General features: G+C 40.9%; 1 protein-coding gene across 2 annotated transcripts; it reads right to left on the reverse strand.

Moving 5' to 3' along the window:
- Positions 1–8,644: 8,644 nt before the first annotated feature.
- On the reverse strand, positions 8,645–26,271 carry LOC106587034 (phosphatidylinositol 3-kinase regulatory subunit alpha). 2 transcript variants are annotated; one of them, XM_014174884.3, is made up of 16 exons: positions 26,023–26,271; positions 24,840–25,435; positions 24,153–24,245; positions 23,964–24,038; positions 23,107–23,223; positions 22,669–22,870; positions 21,175–21,257; positions 18,201–18,306; positions 17,957–18,055; positions 16,662–16,842; positions 16,340–16,465; positions 16,115–16,257; positions 12,869–13,045; positions 12,695–12,769; positions 12,376–12,546; positions 8,645–11,734 (listed from the first exon to the last, which is right to left on the reverse strand). In XM_014174884.3, exons 2-16 carry the CDS (start codon positions 25,165–25,167, stop codon positions 11,545–11,547), a joined length of 2,166 nt encoding a protein of 721 aa, XP_014030359.1. In that variant the 5' UTR covers positions 25,168–25,435; positions 26,023–26,271; the 3' UTR covers positions 8,645–11,544. The 2 variants fall into 2 exon arrangements, with proteins under 2 accessions (XP_014030359.1, XP_014030360.1); XM_014174885.3 differs by having other exon boundaries at positions 24,840–25,430; positions 26,023–26,248.
- Positions 26,272–26,562: the final 291 nt, after the last annotated feature.

Below are 26,562 nucleotides of genomic sequence, written 5' to 3' on the forward strand. Positions count from 1 at the left end.
CGGGGGAGGCAGAAAGATGGATACCCACTGCAGCCAAGGGAGTCCTCAATGCAAGATTCCATCGCCTTTGTCTCCTAACCCGACAGGGAATAAAGCCGTCCCCAAGGTGGTGTGGTGCCCGGTAGAAGGTTGATGTCACAGTCATAGGGCTGATGCGGAGGAAGCGAAGTGGCATGGGACTTGCTGAAAACCCCCCAGAGGTCCTGGTATTCCGCGGGAACGGCAGAGAGGTCCAGGGCTTTTCCCAAGCCCGCAGGAAGACGTCCTGGGGCAGGCTGCACCGACTTCATGCAATGATCGTGGCAGAAAGGACTCCAACCCTTGATCGAACCCACAGTCCAGTCAACAAGGGGATGGTCTCTCTTGAGCCATAAAAACCAGAACATCACAGATACCTGAGGGGATTCTATAAGTAGAAACTGGATCGACTCGCTGTGGTTGCCTGACACTCACAGTTTGATAGGAACCGTGTTGTGGGTGACAATTGAATGCCCAACAAGCGCTCTGATGTCCATGGGAATGGAGAGGGGTTAAGTGAGGATTCCCAGCTCAGACACCAGGGTAGCGTCCATAAAATTCTTGTCGGCCCCTGAGTCAATGAGTACCCGGAGAGATTTGGACCGGTCACCCCACAGCAGGACGGCATGGAGAGGGGTATGAGTAAGGGGAGACTGAACATTCTCCGTAAAGTCCACCAGCGTACTCATACCTCCTGACGAGCCGGGCCATTTTATAGGACAGGTAGAAATGTAATGACCTGTAGTCCCACAATACAGACAGCTCTTGGTTTAAAGTCTGTGTAACCATTTGGCAGGAGACAATCTAGCCCTGCCAAGTTGCAAAGGCTCCGGGGGAGGTGAGCCGGCAGATTATTTTGGCAATGTAGATGCCTTTGACTTCTGGGATTCCTCGGAGGCGAAGTGGGATCCATGGATGAGCCAGGGGGAGTGGGAACAGACCTCCTCTCCCTCCTACGTTCCCGTAGTTGCCCATCGATAAGGATGGTCAAGGCGGTGAGAGAATCGAGATCAATGAGCAGCTCCCAGGGTGCAAGCTCGTCTTTTACCTCCTCCGATAACCTGTGAAGGAATGTGTCGAACAGGGCTTCTGGGTTCCAGGCGCTCTCGGCGGGCCAACATGGAAATAGACCGCATAGTCTGCCCCACTACTGGAGTCTTGGTGTAGCCGGAGTAGCTTCCAAGGAGCCTCTCTCTCTGACAACAGAGAATGAAACACTTTCTTCACCTCCTCCATGAACACATGGTGGACTGTTGCTCCCACACCGACGTAGCCCAGGCAAGAGCCCTCCCGGACATCAGTGTTATAAGGTACGCTACCTTCGAGCGGTCCGATGGAAAAGAAGAGGGAAGTAACTCAAAGATGAGGGAACACTGGGAAAGAAATGTCCGACAGGTCTGTGAATCTCCAGGGAAGTGTTCCAGAGGAGGTAAGCGGGGTTCTCGCGAAGGCAGGGTGGGCTTAGGTGACGCGCCACTGACAGTGGGGTTACTGAGAGGCTGGAAGGTTATGGTATTGGCTGGCAAATTCTCGGATTTGCTCCAGCAATGTATGGAAAATACGGTCGTGGCGTTCCGCCAAGGTCTGGAATCCTTCCATAAGACCTTGAAGTAACTCCTCGTGTCTCCCAATGGTGGCATTGCGGAGCTGTACCGAGTCTGCTGGGTCAGTCATGGTCAGTTCGTACGATCACGACTCAGGATAAGACCCAGATGCAGACAGTTCAAATCACAGATGTGTGAACACGGACTAGAGAGAACAGGATTACGGGAAAAAACATGCTGATAGGCTTGACGAGACATGACGAACTGGCAACAGACAAACAGAAAACACAGGTATAAATGCACAGGGGATAATGGGGAAAATGGACGACACCTGGAGGTGTGGTGGAGACAAGCACAAGACTGGTGAAACAGATCAGGGTGTGACAAAAAGTATTTTTGTGGTATAAGTTTAAAAATGTTTACTTTATTATTTAAAGCAAATCAGTTTTAAAGTATGAATGGTTTTAAAAAATGTTACAGTAGTGATGGTGGTGACTGGTTATAGTTGAAAAAAGTAGGTAGATGAAAAGTTAGGATTACCTGAACATATGAGATTTGGTTTGGCCTAACTAGCTTGAACGGTTTTAAGAGGTACTGTTGGTGAGTTATATTATGCTCATTTATGCCAATGTATACAGTTGAAGTCAGAAGTTTACATACACCTTAGCCAAATACATTTAAACTCAGTTTTTCACCATTCCTGACATTTAATCCTCATAAAAATTCCCTGTCTTAGGTCAGTTAGGATCACCACTTTATTTTAAGAATGTGAAATGTCCGAATAATAGTAAAGTGATTTATTTCAGCTTTTATTTTTTTCATCACATTCCCAGTGGGTCAGAAGTTTACATACACTCAATTAGCATTGCCTTTAAATTGTTTAACTTGGGTCAAACGTTTTGGGTAGCCTTCCACAATAAATTGGGTGAATTTTGGCCCATTCCTCCTGACAGAGCTGGTGTAACTGAGTCAGGTTTGTAGGCCTCCTTGCTCGCACACACTTTTTCAGTTCGGACCACAAATGTTCTATGGGATTGAGGTCAGGGCTTTGTGATGGCCACTCCAATACCTTGACTTTGTTGTCCTTAAGCCATTTTGCCACAACTTTGGAAGTATGCTTGGGGTCATTGTCCATTTGGAAGACCCATTTGCGACCAAGCTTTAACTTCCTGACTGATGTCTTCAGATGTTGCATCAATATATCCATGTCATTTTCCTGCCTCATGATGCCATCTATTTTGTAAAGTGCACCAGTCCCTCCTGTATCAAAGCACCCCCACAACATGATGCTGCCACCCCGGTGCTTCACGGTTGGGATGGTGTTATTTGGCTGCAAGCCTCCCCCTTTCTCCTCCAAACATAACGATGGTCATTATGGCCAAGCAGTTCTATTTTTGTTTCATCAGACCAGAGGACATTTCTCCAAAAAGTACGATCTTTGTCCCCATGTGCAGTTGCAAACTGTAGTCTGGCTTTTTATGGTGGTTTTGGAGCAGTGGCTTCCTTGCTGAGCGGCCTTTCAGGTTATGTCGATATAAGACTCATTTTGCAGTGGATATAGATACTTTTGTACTTGTTTCCTCCAGCATCTTCACAAGGTCCTTTGCTGTTGTTCTGGGATTGATTTGCACTTTTCACACCAAGTACGTTTATCTTTAGGAGACAGAATGGGTCTCCTTCCTGAGCGGTATCACGGCTGCATTTTCCCATGGTGTTTATACTTGCGTACTATTGTTTGTACAGATGAATGTGGTACTTTCAGGCGTTTGGAAATTGCTCCCAAGGATGAAGGAGACTTGTGGAGGTCTACAATTTTTTTCTGAGGTCTTGGCTGATTTCTTTTGATTTTTCCATGATGTCAAGCAAAGAGGCACTGAGTTTGAAGGTAGGCCTTGAAATACATCTACACCTCCAATTGACACAAATTATGTCAATTAGCCTATCAGAAGCTTATAAAGCCATTACATAATTATCTTGAATTTTCCAAGCTGTTTAAAGGAACAGTCAATTTAGTGTATGTAAACTTCTGACCCACTGGAATAGTGAGACAGTGAATTATAAGTGAAATAATCTGTCTGTAAACAATTGTTGGAAAAATTACTTGTGTCATGCCGATTTGCCAAAACTATAGTTTGTTAACATGAAATTTGTGGAGTGATTGAAAAACAAGTTTTAATGACTCCAACATAAGTGTATGTAAACTTCCGACTTCAACTGTATGTGTGTGGTTCAGTAGTTGCGGTCAGTAAATGTGGTCATAAATTGTCAGTAACTGTGGTCGGTAGTTGGGGTCAGTAGTTATGTGGTTGTGGTCAGTAGATGTGGCCAGTAGTCATTGTCAGTAGTTGTGTGGTTGTGGTCAGTAGTTGTAAGTAGGTGTGCAGTTCAGTAGTTGTGGTAGGTAGTTGTGGTAAGTATTTGTGGTCAGTAGCGATCAGTAGTTGTGGTAAGTAGATTTTGTGGTTGTGGTCAGTAGTTGTGGTTTCGTAGTTGTGTGGCCAGTAGCTGTGGTCAGTTGTTGTGGACATTAGTTTTGTGATTTGTGTTCCGTAGTTTTGGTAAATCTGTGTGTGGTTGTGGTCACTATTTGTGTGTGTTTGTCAGTAGTTGTGGTGTGTTCTGTTGGAGATGTAGCAAAGCGGGACATTCTCCAGCTACATGTCCAAATCAGCATCAAGTAAACTCCTCCAGAAACCACAATCTGTACAACAAGTCACAACAGGCCAACACACCTAACTCCCATCACAAGAACGACCATTCTACTCTGGGTGCTCTGACCAGAGCTGAAACCTCAAGAGTCACTGCCTACGCCCACCCATCGGCATCCCCTTCCTTTCAGCCAATACCGCACCAGCTGGTGTTACCCTTGTCAGGAAGAGCCATCCTGGACACTGGATCATCCTACACGCTGCTCAATGAGAAGCTGTGAAGGGAGGTGAAAGGTCCACAATACAACATGAAGCCATGGACAATAGGTCCTGACGGTGAGGCTTAAAGACCACTCGGATGGAGTGAGGTGGGATTCCGCCTGTGTAACCACTCCTATATGATTCCTTCTGTTATTGTGCCTTCCAAGACCCTTGCTTTTCCTGTCGTGTTGGGAATTGATTTCATGTGCTTCAGTGGTGTCCAGATGGACATCGGACTACTGGTTTCCGCACAAACAGAGCGAGAAGCATTTCTTCCAAGCAGAAGCTACACAGTTACATGATTGGGGTCCAAGTGTGGCAGTCTTCTCTGCCATTGCTCCGGTACAGTTAACACCTGGTAAGCACCGGACTCCTGAAGCACAAAACATTCCTGTTTTTTGTATTAAAGAATGCGCCTGCCACCTTCCAAAGAGTCATGGAGACTATGTTAGGTGAGCTCAAAGCGAAGATCTGTTTTGCCTACCTGGAATATATAGTGTTATTATCTACGCCCAGACCAGAGAAAAACACTTTCAAGATCTTCAGGCAGTGTTGGACAAGCTTAGAGAAGCCGGTCTGACATTGAACATCCATGTAGATCCTGAAAAGACCAAGACTTCCCTGTGCCAACCACCCTCAAGGCCCTTCAACGGTTCCTTGGGATGGCAGGATGGTACCATCGGTTTGTGTCAAACTACTCCCTGGTGGCAGAACCACTCAAGGATTAAAGCAGAAAGGATCAAAGTTTGTTGTATGCACTGTTTATTGAGGACAATTGAGTGATTGAGATCACTTGGGGTTCACTCAACCATTTACTGTGCCAGGTTATTTTTTGTATGCCCGAGGTACAGGACTTTACAAGTGGACCTAGGTTGTTATTATTTTGAGACTGTTGTGACATTTATTATTTGTTTTAAGGGTTTATGAAAAGTGTATTTATTTCTATATTGACATTTACATGAGTCCTTTGTATTGGTGTAGATTTAACTCTGTCAAATGAGATCAACTCACAACAAAAGGAGAAATCCATATTTTCTCTGGTCGGCATTACCTTCCTGGCACCCCGAATAAACTCAAGTTAAGTCAAAACTGTTACAACCCTACTTCTGACAACTATTGAACACACAACTAATGACCATATTCATTATTTACTAATAACAGCTGCAAATCCCAATAAAACTACATCACGTTTTGAAAATCACTTTCCTTGCTTTTTCTAACACTATCATGAATCTAGCAAAAAAGTTGTCGGTCAGAGTGCAGTATTTATTTAAGCAATAAGGCACAAGGGGGTATGGTATATGGCCAATATACCAAGGCTAAGGGCTGTTCTTAATCAAGATGTAACGCGGAGTGCCTGGACACGGCCCTTATACGTGGTATATTGGCCAATAATCACAAACCCCCAAGGTGCCTTATTGCTATTCTGATATACCAGGGCTGTCAGCCAATCGGCATTCATCGCTCGAACCACCCACTTTATAATTAGTATTAAAACATAAAACATTGTTGGTATATTTCTCACACTGGCCATGGAGGGAGCAGGCCTGCCTCAAACAACAACTGCCACTGTTCACTCGCTTCATATTTGAACTGAAGTTTAGATAATAACCACAATAACACCTATTGAACACACAACTACTGAACCACAAAACAACAACCACACACTGATTTACCAAAACTACTGGCCACAACTACTGACCACAGCCACACAACTAATGACCACAACCACACAGCTACTGACCACAACCACAAAACAATTGACCACAACTACTGACACACAACTACTAAACCGCACAACTAATGATCACAACCACACAACTACTGACACACAACTACTTAACCACACAACTAATGACCACAATCACACAACTACTTACCATAACTCCTGAACCACAAAAATAATGACCACAACTGCTGAACACTACAACTACTGACCACAATCACACAACTACTAACCACAAGCACACAATTACTAAGGTGAGGAGTTCGCCTAGGCGTCATGATAGGGGCTGTACCAAATGTTTGATGTATTATAATAATTGATTATGCTTATGTTGTATTAACAGAAGGGGAGGGGTTATAAGACCCCGCCCTCCTTAAATTTATAGGGTCCTAGACTACAGATTAACAATATATATATATTCATTATAGAGGTTTAGTGTTGTTCCACAGTTGTATTCTAGTCTTTCTGCCTCATAAAAGAGACCCCTCTGAGAAATATGTGACTGAGACAGAACTCTGCAAGGGAGTGTTGGAGATAAGAGACTAGTCCGACATTCCACAATAAATCAACTCTGGGGAGTGGACATTTATTGCCTAGGCCTTAGAAAACACTGGAACTATTGTATCTCTCTTGCAAGTTTATATAGCTGTGTATGCGTGGGCTTGGTCTGATGAGTAGATAGTAATGATGTATGCAGTGACATCACAAGGGCTGGACTTCAGGTTTAATAAAATAACTTGGGACCTTTTATATTTTGCAGAACTTACTCGGAAACATGCGTTATGTTCCTGTTGTCAACTTCTGTCTGCAATTGCATTAATAAAGGTTTTTGAATGATTTAATTAAAGATATTGTCATAATGCTAATTTCGCCAATGATTGACAAGGAACAAGGAAACGAACCCGAACACTAACCACACAACTACTGACCACTACTGACCAAAACTACTGGCCACTACAACAGACCACAACCACACAACTACTGACCACAACCACTGACCACCACAGACCATACCTACTGACCACAGCTACTACCCACACAACAACTGACCACAACAACAACCAAACACCTATTTACCAAAACTACTTACAACTACTGACAGGAATTACTGACCACAACCACAAAACTATTGAAGACTACTACTGACGACATCACTACTTACAACAAGCACACAACAAGTGGAGCACACACCTCTTTACCAAAACCCGCTGACCAACTACTAAAAACGACTCCAAGATCGATGGCATGGCTTGGGTATTTGTTTGGGTGTCTGTTTCTTTCTCTGTTTATATTGCTGTTGACATTCACTATCATTCTCAAACAGATGTCCCAGTCTAACCAGTCCATCTACAGTGGTGACTGAGTTGATAGGCTAGTAGAGGGTTGTTTTTTTTCCAAGATCAACTTAATGACCTCTTCCTCCTCAATGCCAGGTTTCCACCGTCTGCACAAGGAGTAGTAACTGTATGCAAAGTCACGGATACTCTCGCTCTCTTCTTGCACTCGATTCATGACTCTGTCTGCCAGCTCATCTGTGTAGTCCTCAGACAGAAAGGTAGAAGACGCAGGCCTCTATAACTCTGCCTCTTCCTTTTTCTAGTATCAGGGATTTGGGCCTAGTCCGAGATGAGCAGTGTTTCCTTCGCCGCCGAGAAATTGAAGTAGAAATCCTCATCGAAGGTTAGTGATCTAAATGTCCTTGAGTGGCTCAGCCAGAGCCCCGGACTTGAACCCGATCAAACATCTATGAAGAGACCTGAAAATAGCTGTGCAGCGACACGCCCCATCCAATCTGACAGAGCTTGAGAGGATCTGCAGAGAAGAATGGGAGAAACTCCCCAAATACAGGTGTGCCAAGCTTGTAGCGTTCTACCCAAGAAGACTTGAGGCTTTAATCGCTGCCAAAGGTGCTACAACAAAGTACTGAGTAAAGTGTCTGAATACTTATGTAAATGTGATGTTTTTTTGTTTTTATAAATTAGAAACATTTTCTAAAAACCTGTTTTTACTTTGCATTATGGGGTAGTGTGTGTAGATTGAGGATTAAAAAAAAAAAATAATAATTAGAATAAGGCTGTAACGTAAAAGTTAAGGGGTCTGAATACTTTCCGAATGCGATGTACATACATACGTCCTCCATGGAGACCGTAAGCATGTAGCCCTCATCCTCAGAGGCTCTCCTCGGATGCTCAGACGAGCTATGCTCGAAGTGTGACAAAAAGGTGTTTAGCTCATCGGGTAGGGCGCCGTGTGTCCGCGACGTGACCGGCTTTATTTTTGTAATTCGAGATCGTTAGAAGCCCTCGTGTCCGACCCGCTCCTCCACTTTGTTCCTATACTTGTGTCTTGCCATATTGATCAATCTGTGTAGGTCATATTTGCACTGTTGAAGCAAAGAATTGTCTCAATTGGCAAATACATGTAAGTAAAAACATAACTAATTTAAATTATATTTCATGAATTTGGTGCTTTAATGTTCCCTATGTCATATCAAGTCAGGCATGGAAAAAGATTTAACAGTTGCAACTAAAGAATTCTAAGTAAAGGTTTTCTGATACAGAAAATACAGAATCAAGGAATGACATTTACTCTCTCAGGGACAACAAATACTTCACTGGCCTTTCTATGAGGAAATAGGGTGGTTTATATGCATTCACAATAGGGAATATTAGTAACACAATAACACAACATAAAATAATTAGAGAAACAAATCATCTTTGCACAAGGTTTCTGGGTCAAAAGGAAATAAATAAAACTTATATATATATATATATATATCACACACACACACACACACACACACACACACCAGTCAAAAGTTTGGACAGCTACTCATTCAAGGGTTTTTATTTTAACTACTTTCTGCATTGTATAACAATAGCTTAGACAAAATATGAAATAACACATGGAATCATGTAATAAGCAAAGAAAGTGTGAAACAAATCCAAATATGTTATATTTGAGATTCTTCAAATTAGCCACCCTTTGCCTTGATGACCGCTTTGCACACTCTTGGTATTCTCTCAACCAGCTTCATGAGGTAGTCACCTGTAATGCATTTCAATGAACAGGTGTGCCTTGTTAAAAGTTCATTTGTGGAATGTCTTTCCTTCTTAACGCATTTGAGCCAATCAGTTGTGTTGTGACAAGGTAGGGGTCGTATACAGAAGATAGCCCTATTTGGTAAAAGACTCAAGTCCATATTATGGCAAGAACAGCTCAAATAAACAAAGAGAAATGACAGTCCATCATTATTTTAAGACATGGTCAGTCAATGCGGAAAATGTCTTCAAGTGCAGTCGCAAAAACCATCAAGCGCTATGATGAAACTGTCTCTCATGAGGACCGCCACAGGAAAGGAAGACCCACAGTTACCTCTGCTGCAGAGGGTAAATTCATTAGAGTTAAACTGCACCTCAGATTGCAGCCCAAATTAATGCTTGAAAGAGTTTAAGTAACAGACACAACTCAACATCAACTGTTCAGAGGAAACTGTGTGAATCAGGCCTTCATGGTCAAATTGCTGCAAGAAAACCACTACCAAAGGACATCAATAAGAAGACGAGATCTGCTTGGGCCAAGAATTACAAGCAATTACATTAGACCGGTGGAAATCTGTTCTTTGGTCTGATGAGTCCGAATTTGAGATTTTTGGTTCCAACCACCGTGTCTTTGTTTGACGCAGAGTAGGTGAACGGATCTCTGCATGTGTGGTTCCCATCATGAAGCATGGGAGAGGAAGTGTGACGGTGCTTTGCTGGTGACACTGTCAGTGATTTATTTAGAATTCAAGGCACAATTAACCAGCATGGCTACCACAGCATTCTGCAGCGATACGCCAGCCCATCTGGTTTGCGCTAAGAGGGACTATCATTTGTTTTTCAACAGGACAACGACCCAACACACCGCGTGGCTGTGTAAGGGCTATGTGATCAAGAAGGAAAGGGAGATACCTAGTCAGTTGTCCAAATGAATGTATTCAACTGAAATGTGTCTTCCACATTTAACTCCGAATCAGAGAGGAGCGGGGGGCTGCCTTAATCGACATCCACGTCTTGCTCGGGGGCAGAACGACAGATTCATGTCAGCTCAGGGATTCGATCCAGCAACCTTCCGGTTTACGGGCCCAACACTCTAACCACTAGGCTACCTGCCGCCCCTAAAAAGGAGGGTGATTGAGTGCTGCATTAGATCACCCGACCTCAACCCAATAGAGATGGTTTGGGATGAGTTGGACCGCAGAGTGAAGAAAAAGCAGCCAAGTGCTCAGCATATGTGGGAACTCCTTCAAGAATGTTGGAAAAGCATTCCAAGTGAAGCTGGCTGAGAGAATGTCAAGAGTGTGCAAAGCTGTCAATAAGGCAAAGGGTGGCTACTTTGAAGAATCTAAAATGTATTTTAGATTCTTAAAAAAAAAAAGTTAATACATGATTCCATGTGTTATTTCATAATTTTGATATCTTCCCTATTATTCTACAGAAAATAATCAAAATAAAGAATGAGTAGGTGTCCACATTTTTGACTGGTACTGTGTGTGTGTGTGTGTGTGTGTGTGTGTGTGTGTGTGTGTATATATATATATATATTTTTTTTTGTTGAATACATTTAAAATGACTCTAATATGAATGCTTTTAACATTTTACAGACAAAGTGTAAACCAAAGTCTTGTGTGTAGAAGTAGAGAATGAAAAATGTCCCACACCATGTCGAGCTAATAGGTAGCCTACATTGATGCCCAATAATCATTAAAAAAAAATTATATATTTAGGGTACATATTAATTCTGAGGACGCAGACAGCATTACATAGCATAACAAAAAATTCCACTTGACAGTGTCAGGATGTTGAATGAAGATTTTGGTATTGGAAGCCAAACATTTCAGTTAAATGCAAACACTGAAAATGCAGTTTCCCAGACACAGATTAAGCCTAGTCCGGAACTAAAAAGCAATTTCAATGGAGACTCTCCATTGACCATGCATTTTAGCCCAGGACCAGGCTTAATCTGTGTCTGAAAAACCTGTCTTAAAATGTCACATGCTGCTTTAAGTCTCTCCTCCTTTTTTCAATTAGTAGGCTTGACTGCACATACCATGCTCACTCACACATACGTAATCATGGCTATCCAAAGGAAAAAGCTAAAAATAAAAATAAATTAAAAAAAGTTTAAACGAGGACCATAAAGGGAAGGACTCCGTCCTCCATCTCCTGATTTTTGAAATTTCCAAAATGTCAAACACCTGTACCAATGTTTCACTTTTTTAATTGATACCATCCCAGGCATTTGCATTTCCAAAGAAGTCGTCTTGATTGTCCATCATGAAGTCCAAGTCCTCACCATGAGTTCATCACCGCCTCTTCTGGGTGTAAACTGGGTAGGCGAGCGTGACATTTAAAGAATCATTGTGCTGTACGAGTGATGTGTGGTGGTAGTGCAGGACTAGTTCTTTTAGGGAGCCATACAGGTTATACGGCTCTGCAAATCCATAGCCCGTATGACTCTTGTTGATAACACAATGCTTCACCTCACCCTCCACACTGCAAAGAAAGACATTTTAAATTAGAATACATCAAGATCAGAATACATCCAAATTCCATGTATGGACTATTTTTCATGGTTCCGAAAATAACGAATGGCCTGGTTTTGTTACATGTTGTCAACTTGATCATTTAGAAACACACCAAGGTCAACTTTTCCTTCTTCCTTCAGTCTCCCTCAATATGTAGCATGAGGTTAATCAGTTTGTTTATTATGAATATGATCTTGCATGACAATTCTAATCAATATGCTAATCACTTTGCCAATACACACTCAATACTAACATCATAAAATCTGTCAACATGTTAACACTGAATAATCGGATCTCATTAAATAAGATTGATTAACTCTATGAAAAATGAGTGTTTAGGTCTTAAATTATCATGACACTAAACTCAAATCATGTGTCTTCATATGGAAATGTTTTCCGGGTGATTAGGTAGCCTAAAAATCTGTCGCTATGCCCTTGAGCAAGGCACTTAACCCTAATTGCAACAGCGGTGCTATACAATAGTGACCCTTGCCGTGGCCCCACTCCTTGCGGGTGTCTCACGGGGGAGTTGGGATATGCAAAAAAAACACATTTCCATTAACAGGACAAATATAAGCACCCCGCAAACTTGTATTATTAGATACATACACAACACTGCAGGCGTAGCAGCCAGCTTTGCTACTGTCCCGGACCAGGAATGTTCCGTCCTTCTTCCCCCGGAGCAGAGCTTCTGCCTGTAGCCGGTTGATGTTGCCTAGCCTCCACGAACGTTCATCATGATGTGGGAGGTCCTCATCGTCTTCAACCATTGAGTACTCACTGTAATACAATAATCACATTAGTTTTATACGACACTAACTTCTGTTTGAATTACTCCTTTAAAAAGAAACATGCAAAAGGAGTCAAAACTTTGAAGTGGATCTTTAAAGAACAATCCAAAGTAAAAGCGTGGGAAATGGATACTTACTCCTCTGGGTTTTCATTCTTGATACCCAACCATTCATTCAGCTTCTTCTGCCTCACTCCCTTTTGTGTCAGCCACCTACCATGAGAAAATAAAAAAGGTTTAATGTCAGTCATTTAGTAACGGGACATAATAGACAAGATATTTGATAACAGCAAAGACTGGGTCTATACTTACATTAGGTATTGGTCTCTGGTCTTGCGGAGCTGAATCAGATCAGGTTTGATGCTGTTCATCTTCTTATCGATCTCCCTGTAATCTGCTGCTTGCTTTTTCAGATCATCCTCCAGGTGCCGTTTGCTGTCCACAATCTCACTTATTCTCGATTTCAGTTTGTCGTAGTTTCCCATGATTCTAGGAGAAACAATTATTGTCAAAAATATATCACCTATTGTCAATATATGAGACAGCTGTTGTACTTCTATAAGAATGGCACATTTGGCTTCTCCAACAGTGAAGTAGTAGTTGTGGCATCAACAAAACCCCAGTGATTCTGTGGGTATACAAACTTCTACTTTACTATTACCATTAGTGATGCACCGATATTACATTTTTGGCCGATAGCCGATATTATCCTTGCCAAAAAAAACAATACCGATAACTGATATTTAAAAATGTAGCGGCCTTTTAAGGATTCTAGTAGTTAAAATAGTTCACACACACACACACACACACACACACACAGGTCTAAGGCACTGCATCTCAGGGAAAGAGGAGTCACTACAGTCCCTGGTTTGAATCCAGGCTGTATCACATCCGGCCGTGATTGGAAGTCCCATAGGGCTGCGCACAATTGGCCCAGCGTTGTCCGGGTTTGGCCATCATTGTAAATAAGAATTTGTTCTTAACTGACTTGCCTAGTTAAATAAAGGTTACACACACACACACACACACACACACACACACACACACACACACACACACACACACACACACACACACACACACACACACACACACACACACACACACACACACACACACCAACAAGTTATTTTGTTGGCATTTACGTATGTCCCCATTACCAGTAAAACATCATCAAAATGTATTTCACTTACTTGCTGCGCTGTTTCATTGTTCATTTGTTCAATTGTTTCATTCTCAACCAGGGTTTATATGGAGCGCTATTTGGACCTTTGCGTGTCAAATAAGCTTGTTGACCAATCAGGACCTGAATATGACTGCACGTCACATAATAATATAACACGTTTATTTTTTTACATAGTGATTACACTATCACTCGTATTTAATATGTCACAACGATTCATCGATATTTAAGCTATGATGCTTGTAAAGTTGTCTCGCGCACCTACATTGCTGGTCATAAAAAAAAAAGCTAGCTAGCTAGCTCATGGATGCAAACAATGTTCTTCCCCCAAAACATAGCAAAAAGACAATATGTTTCAGTAGCTATAGTTGGCTAGCTAACTATATAGCTAGGTGTCACCATTTAAAATAACCCTAATTTATAAGACAGTTCTTATTTGATTAATGGTGGTCGGACCCATCTATGTGAAGCTAGACACAATAGTGAACTTTGCAGTTAGCCTTCAAAATAAAAGTATGTCATTGACAGTGATGCAAATGAATACAAATAGTAGAATTATTCCATAATTGAATAAATCATGCTAAACAAGGTTGGAATGTTATATAAAACCAACTAAAGACAATTTGTTAATTTGACAAAAATCTGTTGAAATCACACAATGTTACTTTAGAATTGCATTGGGGGGAGGGGCATACTTATTTCACTGTACAGTATTACCTATGAATTGTGGATCAACGACATGGGGTATCAGTCTACTCAGTGACACCCAGAGAACATTAGTGTCGTAGCTCTTATTGCGGGACTCAAACAACTGAATTGAGACACATTTATTGTCAACCTATGTGTATTGAACACTATTCCCGAGGAAAAACCATACTGCGTGGATATTTTGGAGTCCGATAACTCTGAGGATGTTGGGAAAAAATAGCTTGGGTATTGAGTAGACTAATAACCCATTTCATTGATCCCCAATCCTTACGTAAAGCTGTACAATATGAATGTCAATACATGCAATAGGCAGACTGGGGAGGTGATTTCAGAGTCACAGTCCCGCGATAAGAGCTACAACGCTAATATTTGCGTAAACTCTTCAGTTGTGTTCTGTGGGTGTCACCGAGTAGACTGAGACTGATTTTATTGCGTCACATTCCAACCTTGTTTAACATTATCTAGTCTAAATATGGAATGATTCCACCAATTGTAACCTTCTGCATCACTTTCAAAGGAGGTACTTTTATTTTGAAGGCAAACCGCAAATTCCACTATTGTGCCTAGCTTAACAACACATAACCCGGTCCCGTCGAGCGTCACTAGCCAGATGAAGCTAGCTGGCTGCTTATAACATTAACTTTGGGCAACAGGGTTAAGTAGCTGGCTGGCTATTTATTTTCATGAACTAAGGTTCAATTTCAATAGGTGAACAACAAGTGGCTACCTAGCTAATACTTACCAGGATTCCTAAATCATTGCTAAGAATAATGAAAATGACTGAAGTTTCGACTGGTCATTGTTTTCAGGCTGGTTGTATTGGTGCTAGCTAGGTACCAAGCTAAAGCTAGCTACCCCAGAAGTTGCGGTCGAACAAATAATGCTTTATTACCAACGCGGTGTTTGCTTGTTTGCAGACTTTTTGGACAGCTTTGACAGTGCTACTGATAGTAGGGTGGCGCTTGGCTTGCACGTGCAAATTCAGAACACACAACATTCTATAATAGAACTGCTTTTTGACGTGTCAAATTAAAAGCTTATTTAACTCATCAAATAGTGTTACTGTCAAATAGTGTTATTTGACACGCAAAAGACCCAAATGGCATTCCATAGTTTGTTGTGAAGCTAATAGCAGTGACGCTATTACTGTGTAACTCCGGTAGGGCAACATCTGAAAAATAGCGCACTTGGTAGTGTGTGCCGGTGCTCGACCAGTCGCGAAAGCCAACATCACCCACGACAGAGAACGGTTGATTGTCAAGGGCAATGAATTCCATCATCTTGGCATTAATGCATTTCGCCTTTGAGTTGTCTCGCTGAAATGTTATTACTCTTTCAAATGACTGCTCAAATTGAACTTGTTGGAAGCATGCACTTAGTATTTTTCTGCTTTTGTTCTGTGTAGCGCTGTATTTTTCGTGGCGTCATTACATCATCTACTTACGTTATATAGGTGTGCACGTCAGCTTTGACATCGGTTTTGCACATCGGCGTTAAACTAGACATCGGGCCGATGCTGGCATTTTTAGCTAATGTTCGGCCGATTCTGATACGCTCACCGATACATCCCTAACAGATATTAACCACTTTATCATAGAACTGAACTGTGATTTGTGTTAGCTACATCTTTGGTTGAAAAGATATAGATGTATAATTTTCATTATTACCTTTGGATTTCTTTATCATTACCCTCTCTCCTGAACTTTTCAATGTACTCCTTGCTATAGCGCTCTTGGGTTTGGCACTGCTCCTCAAAGATCTTAATGGTTTCATTGAATGCCTCAATGGCTGTTCTCTTCATTTGAATTTCCTGAGGAAAACAAAGAACCGGAGGTTGGATACAGTACAATCAGAAACGATTCAATCACAATTGAATGACAATAGCAATTCACCTGTGATGTTCTTGTATACTCCTCGTACAGACGATCGTACTCTCGGTTCTTCTCCTGGAACTGCAGGTGGTACTCCTGCAGCCTTTTACCAACAGCTTCAATGTTGTCCTCTTTAACAACCTGGTCCTGCAGGAGACAACAAAGCAGTTAGAGGAACAAATCTCATTCGGTCATCTGGCAAAAAAAAGTTCTGGGTGACACTCAAATGCCGGATATGAAAATGAAGCACTGACTGTGCTCACAGAATAATCTGACCAACGGATCTCTTATCTTCGAATAAGTGTAGCTTCCATTTGTGTTTGAATTGTGGAGGCACCCTTACCTGCTGGAGCCTTGACACTGGGTACAGCAGTCTCACGTCCAGCTTTGGGTTGTACTGGGCTAAGGACTCGTGTCTGTAGTGATTGATGAGCTCAACCACCGAGTTGAATGTCAGTGGGTCTGAGAAGCCGTATTTCCCATCCCGATGGAATATTTTGATCAGTTTGTTATTTCCTCCTTTCCTATGAGCGAGATCAAAAAGGGACGTTTGAAAATGTCCATGTGTCTTTAGGCTAGGGTTTCATTTTAAATTTACCGGACATTTGAGAAATATACCGGACCCATATGCATTGTGTGATTAGGGCGTCCACCAACGGTGCTCAGAATAACAGAAATCACATTTAGATTATGGTAATTCATCTTAACAGAACATGCAACTCTAGGATGCAACCAAATTCTGATGCGCACTTTGAAGACGTTGGAATAACTGCCACTTTTCCTCAGCCAACAAGACGAGTTACAAACAGCAAAATCACTAGCCTATGTCAATCTACTATTCCCCATAGTAGAAAAGTTGACCTATTCTCTTGGTCAGTTTGCAGTTCTAGCCTATTCCAAACAGACTCAGACAGTTGTGGGATCCCTAATTTATACAACCAGTTTAGCTACATAAGAAAAATGTTAGAACGCAAATCAGGCTGATGCAACAGATCAGAACGTTTAGCTTAAAATGTTGATAAACTATTATTTCTTCGCATTATAAGCTCACGAATGTGTGTTCCATAATTCATTTAGCCGGAAAATACCGTTTCCAAAAGCACACCACACCACACATAAGAGCGGCAGAGATCAAAATATCCGTTAGAAATTAAGAAAGAGGGAAGATCTAATGATGCAACAACTAGGCTCCTAATATGACTAGGATTGTGCCTTTGGCTACCGGACAATGAAAAAGTTTATTTGAAAACTATTTGAACATGAGAAAAAAAAAAGGCCATTGATTTCAATGGCATATGGAAGTCTTTATAAAATAATTGTTTCTATGGTCAGATTTTGGCTAGGCTACTTCAAAGCAAGGTAAAACATGCCTCATAATATGAAGCAAAACAATAATGTTTAAAATAATTAACTTACAGACCGATAAGCATGACTGGTCAAATTTATTTCCATCGACTGGTATTTCCATCAATTAAAAAGCATAATTTTGCTAAGGAATTATTTATTTTCTTATGGACAATTTTATTTATTGGCTTTTCAATTATTTTATTTAAAAATCGGCTATTACCGGTTAACAGAAACCCTGCATTAGACAAAGAGTTCCATATTAATTTAGCAGCCATGCGATTCACAACGTACCTCAGAGTCAGTGTGTAGTCTCCATGCATTTTGGTGGATGCATCTCGGACCAGAAACGTACCATCAGCTGTGTCTCTCAGCTTCTCATTCACCTCCTCCCTACAAGAAAACGAAGGGTTATGCTACAGTTTCTTCAAATCCAATAGGACTCATTATCAAACTGGAAACCAAGAGATTTCCATCACAAGACACTGACCATTCATTCATTATTAATTGAATTATCATTAAGATCATCAGGGCTTGCCTTGAGATGTCTCCCCAGTACCACTCCCCGTCTTGCAAGGCCATGTTGTTGTTGAACCCGTTGTTTGGAACTGGGGTAGTGGCCTTTGGTGGTTTCGGGGGCAAAGCTGCGGCAAGAAGAGAGAATGAAGCTGTCAATTTGCAGTCTCACAGTGCATAACTTACCTTTTCTGAACTTGTGAAATTTAAGTTGACTTCATTAGGTGAGTGAGGAGGATAGTTATAAGCTACCAGAAACAGGCTTAAATTCCCCCAAAAACTGCAACGGTTCATAACAATATGAGTGTAATGGCTCAAAACTAATACCTACATGTAGGCTATTGTTTGATTTATTTGTGTCAACTACTGCATTACCAGTTAAGTAGCTACACTTTGTTGCATTAACATAATGACCAGAGAGAAAAAAGAGTGGAAATGTGTTATTTGGCCACGTTTTAATGTAACAATATCAACATATTATGATGACAGACTAAATAAATCAAAAACTGAGAAAATGAGGCCTGAAAGCAGACATAAAATCCAAAAAGAAGTACGCCTCTGTACACCATAACTACTCCTGTGTGTAATAGTAGTACTTCGCTGCAGTTCATCTGCTCTGCCGAGCTATCAATGTAACATAGCCTAATCATCACAATGCACATCCATGTAGAAATACCCACAATGAAAATATGTTATACAGCCTAATGGTAACATCTCACAAAAAAAATTATGTAGGAGGATGCCAAAGGAACACATGCAAACCACAGATGGCGAACAGATGTTGCGCTGGAGGGGATGGCTCCCGTTTTATGGGCTCTTAACCAACCATGCTATTCGTTATTTATTTTTCGCATTGTTTGTAAATTATTTTGTACATAATGTTGCTGATACCATCTCTTATGACCGAAAAGAGCTTCTGGACATCAGAACTGCGATTACTCACCTTGAACTGGACAATTAAAAAATATTTAACGAGTTGGATGAGAGGGATTTACTCCAGATATGGCCCTCATCCCCATCATTCACAGGAGAAAGAGACATATCGCGGAAGGAGTCCGGGGTGCCTTGTGAGGATAAGGCAGCGAGCGGCTAATCTGCCTTTACCATCAGTACTATTGGCCAACGTACAATCGTTGGATAATAAAGTGGACGAACTACAAGCACCCATATCCGGGACATTAAAAACGAATATCTTATACTTCAAGTCGTGGCTGAACGACGACATGAATAACATACAGCTGGCGGGTTATACACTGTATCGGCAGGATAGAACAGCAGCCTCTGGTAAGACAAGGGGTGGCGGTCTTTGTATATTTGTAAACAACAGCTGGTACACGATATTTAACCTGTTATGGCTAGGGGGCAGTATTTTCACGGCTGGATAAAAAACGTACCCGATTTAATCTGGTTACTACTCCTGCCCAGTAACTAGAATATGCATATAATTATTGGCTTTGGATAGAAAACACTCCAAAGTTTCTAAAACTGTTTGAATGGTGTCTGTGAGTATAACAGAACTCAAATGGCAGGTCAAAACCTGAGAGATTCCTTTACAGGAAGTGGCCTGTCTGACCATTTCTTGAACTTCTTTGCCATCTCATTCAATTACAAAGGATCTCTGCTCTAACGTGACACTTCCTACGTCTTCCATGGGCGCTCAGAGCCCGGGAAAAAACAGAATGTCGTCATCCCAGCCCCAGGCTGAAACACATTATCGCCTTTCTCAAGTGGCCGATCAAGGGACTGTGGGCTTAGGCGCGTGCCCTGGCCGCCCCCGTCTTTGTGATTTTTCCTCTGTTTGCCGAAAAGGAGATTCCCGGTCGGAATATTATCGCTTTTTTCCCGAGATAAATTGCATAAAAATTGATTTTAAACAGCGGTTGACATGCTTCGAAGTACGGTAATGGAATATTTAGAATTTATTTGATACGAATTGCGCCATGCGCACGACCCTGATTTACCATTTCGGATAGTGTCTGGGACGCACGAACAAAACGCCGCTATTCGGATATAACGATGGATTATTTTGGACCAAACCAACATTTGTTATTGAAGTAGCATTCCTGGGAGTGCATTCTGACGAAGACAACAAAAGGTAATCAAACTTTTGTAATAGTAAATCTGATTTTGGTGAAGGCTAAACTTTCCGGGTGTCTAAATAGCTAGCCCGTGATGGCTGGGCTATGTACTTAGAATATTGCAAAATGTGCTTTCACCAAAAAGCTATTTTAAAATCGGACATATCGAGTGCATAGAGGAGTTCTGTATCTAAAATTCTTAAAATAATTGTTATGCTTTTTGTGAACGTTTATCGTGAGTAATTTAGTAAATTGTTAGCAAATTCCCCGGAAGTTTGCGGGGGGTATGCTAGTTCTGAACGTCACATGCTAATGTAAAAAGCTGTTTTTTGATGTAAATATGAACTTGATTGAACAAAACATGCATGTATTGTATAACATAATGTCCTAGGTGTGTCACCTGATGAAGATCATCAAAGGTTAGTGCTGCATTTAGCTGTCTTCTGTGTTTTTGTGACATTATATGCTAGCTTGAAAAATGGGTGTCTGATTATTTCTGGCTTGGTACTATGCTGACATAATCTAATGTTTTGCTTTCGCTGTAAAGCCTTTTTGAAATCGGACAGTGTGGTTAGATAAAGGAGAGTCTTGTCTTTAAAATGCTGTGAAATAGTCATATGTTTGAAAAATTTACGTTTTTGTATTTTTGAGGAATTTGTAATTCGCGCCACGCCTATCATTGGATATTGGAGCAGGTGTTCCGCTAGCGGAACGTCTAGATGTAAGAGGTTAATAGTTTAATCCAGCACTAGAACATATACTGATACTATTTAGTAATTACTAAATGAAAAAGTAACCAGCTATGGCCCATGCAAGAGGTGTCTATCTTCGAGATCTATAGTCAGCAATTAGTTCAGCAGACATTAAAAATCACATTCAATTCCAAATATGAAACATAAAAAATATTACTTGTATTACCTGGAGCAGCCTGGGTTTCACTCAATTCACTGTTGACCAAGATCTCTAGAATCTTGATAAGGGAATCCAGGCTGGCCTCACAGCTGAGAGATAGGAAATGGTTACATTTATTATCTGCTGCATCCTTAGTTCATTGACCTGTCAAAGGCTTTCGATACTGTTGATCACTCACTGCTAATTCAGAGGCTTTCGTCAACTGGTTTAGACCAGGATGCATGTAACTGGTTTAAAAATTACTTGACAGATAGAACTCAATGTATATCTACTGATGGTGTTAAATCTGGCTTCCTGGATATTATGAAAGGTGTGCCGCAGGGGTCGATTCTGGGTCCTGTAGTTTTTACCGTTTACACTAACAATATCGACTTGTCTGGAAAAAGTTGTAACCTGTACTTGTATACCGATTATACTTTTGTATATGCTATTGCCCCCACGGTTGACCAGGCACTATCTGAACTACAGTCTTCCTTCATTGTATTACAGAAAAACTTTATTGACCTGAAATTACTTCTGAAAGCAGGTAATTCTAGAGAGCATAAAAATACATTTGATGATTTAAGCATATGTACTTTAGATGGTGTCCACATTGATCGTGTCCCTGTTTACAAATATCTGGGCATCTGGATAGATGAAAATCTGTCTTACATAGCATATTGATGAGTTAGTTTAGAAGCTGAGAATAAAAATGGGCTTCTTCTATGGAAATAAATCCTGCCTCTCTCTGAATTGTAGAAAGCAGATTATTTAGTCGACGTTCCAATCGGTTCTAGACAATGGAGACATCTATATATGGATGCAGCTGCCACTTCATTAAAGCCGTTAGATGCAAATTATCATGCGCTTTATTACGGGCAACAATTGTTGTACTCATCACTGCATTCTCTACCAGAAAGTTGGTTGGCCCTCTGATGTCACGTAGGTTGATACATTACTGTGTTTTCATTTATAAAGCCCTTTTGCAAGAAGTCCCACTGTACCTAACATCATTACTAAACTTCAGACATACAAGTTACCACACCTGGTCTTAGGGATGTTTAACTCTGGAAATTCCTTTGGTTTTCTTCCACCTTATTTGTGGAACAATCTTCAAAATGTTCTTATTATATGATGTTCTCGTGCCTCTAGGGCAATTCAGAAAGATGATTGAGGATCTTATTACGGATTAATATGTTTGTTGTTTATGACTGTGTTTTCTCTTTCTTTCTTTCTGCTTGCATTTATATTTTGATGTGTGTAATTTATGTAATTCATGGCTCATCTGTAAAAGAGACCTTGGTATCAGTATGACTCCTTGATCAAATAAAGGTTAAATAAAATTGGTATGTGTATTTAAACACACAAAAAACAATCTGTTCACATTCTACAGTTACTGTGAGTGTTACTGTCTCTATGACATGTTGTTCTTAAACTGCCCTCGTACATAAAAGCATTCCTGTCAGCATAATTGCCCCTTGTGGGATAAATCAAGTATTTCAATTGTAATTGTATACTGACCTTGCTGGTTGAAGCCTGAAAAGCACAGGGCTAAAGATCTCCGCCAAGTCTCTGACACAGAGTTGGTTTTTGCTGGTGTTCTGAGAAATCCGGCAGAAATGTTTGATGAGGCAGTAGAACGTGAGGCAGTATTGGGGCGGATGGGTAGGTGAGCTGGCTATTCTGCGCAACAACTGGGCACAGTCCTTTGGATCCTTTACCTCTGTGAGCATGAAAAGGAGAAACAGTCACACAAGGTAACGATTAAATCAATGACAACCACTATTAAAATGTATTGCACAACATTGCCCTGGAAAACTTGCCACAACATACTATAACTTTATTTGTATGGTGAGCCACATAAAACCGGCTTGCGGGCCGGATTTGGTCTGTGGGCCGCTTCTTGAGCATACGTTTGGTTTGAGTGATTCTATTAGTTTTATATCTATCAGGTCTTACCCTGCGCTGCATGAATCATCTCACTTTGGAGAGAGGTGGGAACAACTGGATTAGGCAAATCCTGCAGGTATCTCCAAAGGCCATCACATAGCGACTGTAGGTCCAAAGGCTCCAAATCTATAAATGCATCAACAAACTTAGTAGATGGTAGAGATGAACACAACAAATGACAGTTACAACAATCACTTGGTTAAGAAAATCATATTTCTAAAGAACTATTAAAAATGGGAGAAGTAGTATGGTGGAAAAATTGCAAGATTATGTTATAATACTTTTATTGCATCAAATGGCTGTTTTATGCAACAGAATAGGGTATTCTGTTATTAACTATTGTGTGTTCTACTGAGGATGGGCCTCTGGGAGATAACACTGACAGGAGATTTACAATGTCTTTGGGTGATAAAACCTAAAGAGCATTCCAGAGCATGAGTTAATGTTTCTGTTCTATACGGGGCCAGACACTGGTCTCTATACAATGAAAACTGTTGACACAGCAGATACTGTCTGCTATGTATTATAGGTATCTTTCATACAAATCTTAACCTTGTGACCCATTCTATATATCTGTTATTCGTCATGTAGGTTGGAAGGGGTGTATCTTGGCTATAAAATACCTTTGTACTTTTGTCTCGGGGCTCTCAACGTATCATCTGAGCGTAAATCGTCAACCAGCCATCATTATCGTAGAGCACTCAATCGATTCACTTTATATGTGTGTTGTATTGACCTGCTCCCTTATTAATAAGTGATTAAAGATTTAGTTTAAGTATAACTGACTTGTGTGATAAGTTTGTCTCTCCTCATTTGATAGTAAAGAAATGAACCACCACATTAGGCACAATCTGCCACTCACTCACCACAGTCAGTGAACTGTCTCATATCCAGCCCACAAGCTGCTGTGAAAGTTCTATAAAGGGTTGGACATTCCAAACCTGCAGGACAGAAAATAGGATCAGGAGGTGGATTTGATTAACCATTTCAATGTAATTTCAAAACATTCACCATCGTTAACTACTCCCATGCACCAGGCCACGGTCTCTTCTTACCTTTGCCTTCTATTGCCTCCAAAAGCTTGACCAGGATGGGTGATGCAGTCTCTGGAGGAGCAAACTGTTCTGGCAGATCTGGCAACATGAAGCCTGCACAACAGAAAGATGACGTACCTGAAACTTTCTAAACTGCTACCGGATAGTTGATTGTTACCTGATAACAAAACACCCATCTCGCTCACCTTTCCTTTATAGGCATTCAATTAAAATGAATAATTATTTATTTTTACACACAGCAACGGTTGTGTCACATCTAACAAGCCTGCACAGATATTAATTTTCCTTGCGGAGTTACGGCACTGTTGTAGGTATAGGCCTTCCTTACAGTAAATTATTAGTATCAGATCACAGTTACACACAAGCATTTCCTGTTTGCCCCTAAAGCTTCCTTTGTAAAAGCTTATGATGCACTCTAATCCTCCACATCAGCGTTTTCATAGATCCGTATTCAGCACATCTGCAGCTCAGTGCTTAATACTAGTTGTAACCAACTCAAACTGATGAAACAGCAAGCCAAGGAAGAGCTGAAACACAAACTAGAGCCTGAAATTCATGTCTATTCATAATCAACAGTGCAAAAAGATTGGTCACAGTAATTTAAAATCAAAATTGGTTGTACAGTACTTTTAAAATCGACAAGATAAAAACATCATCAGCAATGTAACCTTATGTACAACTACTCACCCTCTGATTCTGGATCTGTCCTGGCTAGATCTGATGTGGAAGGAAGAGGCCTAGGTGGCCTTGGTTTTGGTGTTGGTGGTGAAATTATTTTTCTTCCCACAAACTCAACGTAAGTCCCGGGGAAGTCACCTTTTTCATGAGTTGTCTCATTGAATCCTGGCAGCCACCCAATCTCATCTGGTTTTTCTTCAGCCCAATTAGGGCAGCCTAGGGCCAGCAGAGCACCCTTGCTCACCACAAGTATATCGCCTACATGCAAATCAATGTCCTCCTCCCTCTCCTTTTTATAGTCATACAGTGCTCTGTACTGGTATCCTTCTGAAGTCATCTTGATATATGATATCTGTTTCCCAATACACAATTTAAGACCAATAAGATTTGGCCCGAGGTTAAAAATTGACTATATTCTTTCTAACGCATGTTTCCTCCATCTCCATTTTATGCGGATCTTCTTCCCCCCAAAAGTATGCAGATTCAGCACCTCCAAATGTTAATGTTAAGGTTCTGTCCTGTTTTTCAACACACCCTCCTTATGCTTCATGCAATACAATCCCATCAAAGGCATCGGCATCTGTAGTCCCATGAAAGCATCTGTCCTGGATGGAGGCAAAATGTATATTCAGAAATCAAAATTAAAGAACTATGGTAGCTAGATTGTTGAAATCATTTGTTGGTTTACAAGCTAACGTTTTCAATGATTTCAAATCACCAACAAAACGGTGATTGTCTATGAATAAGAAACGTTAATATCTAGCTAAAGTTACTGTATACTTGAAACTATATAAGTTCCACATTGCTTTATCCAATGTCTTTGTTCGTGACATAGCTATTAGCTTGGACATACTGTACTAGCTATACACCAATAGTCTAGCTGGGGATTGGGGAGAAGGGAAGTAGCTAACGTTACTAGCTAGCCGGGTAGCTACGTCTATTAATACACATCCACAAATCCGGGCGCACACACCATCCAAAGGACAAACGCAAAAGTAATTTAAAAATACAAATGATAAAAACATTTAGATTAAAGAAACCATGCCACTCGTTGTGTAGCTAGTTGGTATGTAACATTATTAGCTAACGTTAACTAGCATACACAGGCCCGTGAAAATGTGGGACCTCCACTGCCTCGGATCAGATTTGGCAGATGGCTACTTTAGCTAGCTAACGTTAGTTGAATAGCTACCTTATTGTTATTTTCCTCAGAAAAAATCTTCAGAAAAAACAAAGATCAGATTTCATTGGGAAGTGCAGGATAGACGCGGTCTCCAAACTATGCGACATAGCTAGCTATGATATCGAAAAAGCATCCGGGTGCAGTAACAGCTAGTAGCAAACCGCAGTGCAGCTAGTTAGCCGGTCGTCACTAGTTAAACCCTGACTTTGTGGCTGTGTTATGACCGAGGTAAAAAGTAGTGGATATTCTGTTCTCTCAACAATAGCTATTGAACCAAGCATGCCATGACAATGAAGATATTCTGAATTAGGGGAGGATGGACAAAAATCCACAACTTTTTTTTTAAGAGACATTTCATTGTATATTGTATTTTTTGTTGTTGCTTTCAATCTTCCATAGCTCTTACACAAAGCATGGCATGACTATGAAAAGTATATATTCTGAAACGGGGAAGGATGGACAAAAATCCACAGCTTTCCCCCCTATATTTTTTACCAATTCTACTGTCAATATAAAATAATTAATTGCAGACAAGTATATTTCTATAAC

Source organism: Salmo salar, chromosome 26 (assembly GCF_965601325.2).
Source record: "Salmo salar chromosome 26, fSalSal1, whole genome shotgun sequence".
NCBI lineage: Eukaryota > Metazoa > Chordata > Actinopteri > Salmoniformes > Salmonidae > Salmo > Salmo salar.

What these genes read in the sequence shown, in the direction of transcription:
- LOC106587034 (XM_014174884.3), bottom strand. Translation starts at nt 25,167, where the DNA reads ATGACTTCAGAAGGATACCAGTACAGAGCACTGTATGACTATAAAAAG. An exon ending in GAGACAGTTCACTGACTGTG is followed by an intron (nt 23,224 to 23,963) that starts GTGAGTGAGTGG and finishes ATGCATTTATAG; the next exon opens with ATTTGGAGCCTTTGGACCTA. An exon ending in GATGATTCATGCAGCGCAGG is followed by an intron (nt 22,871 to 23,106) that starts GTAAGACCTGAT and finishes TCATGCTCACAG; the next exon opens with AGGTAAAGGATCCAAAGGAC.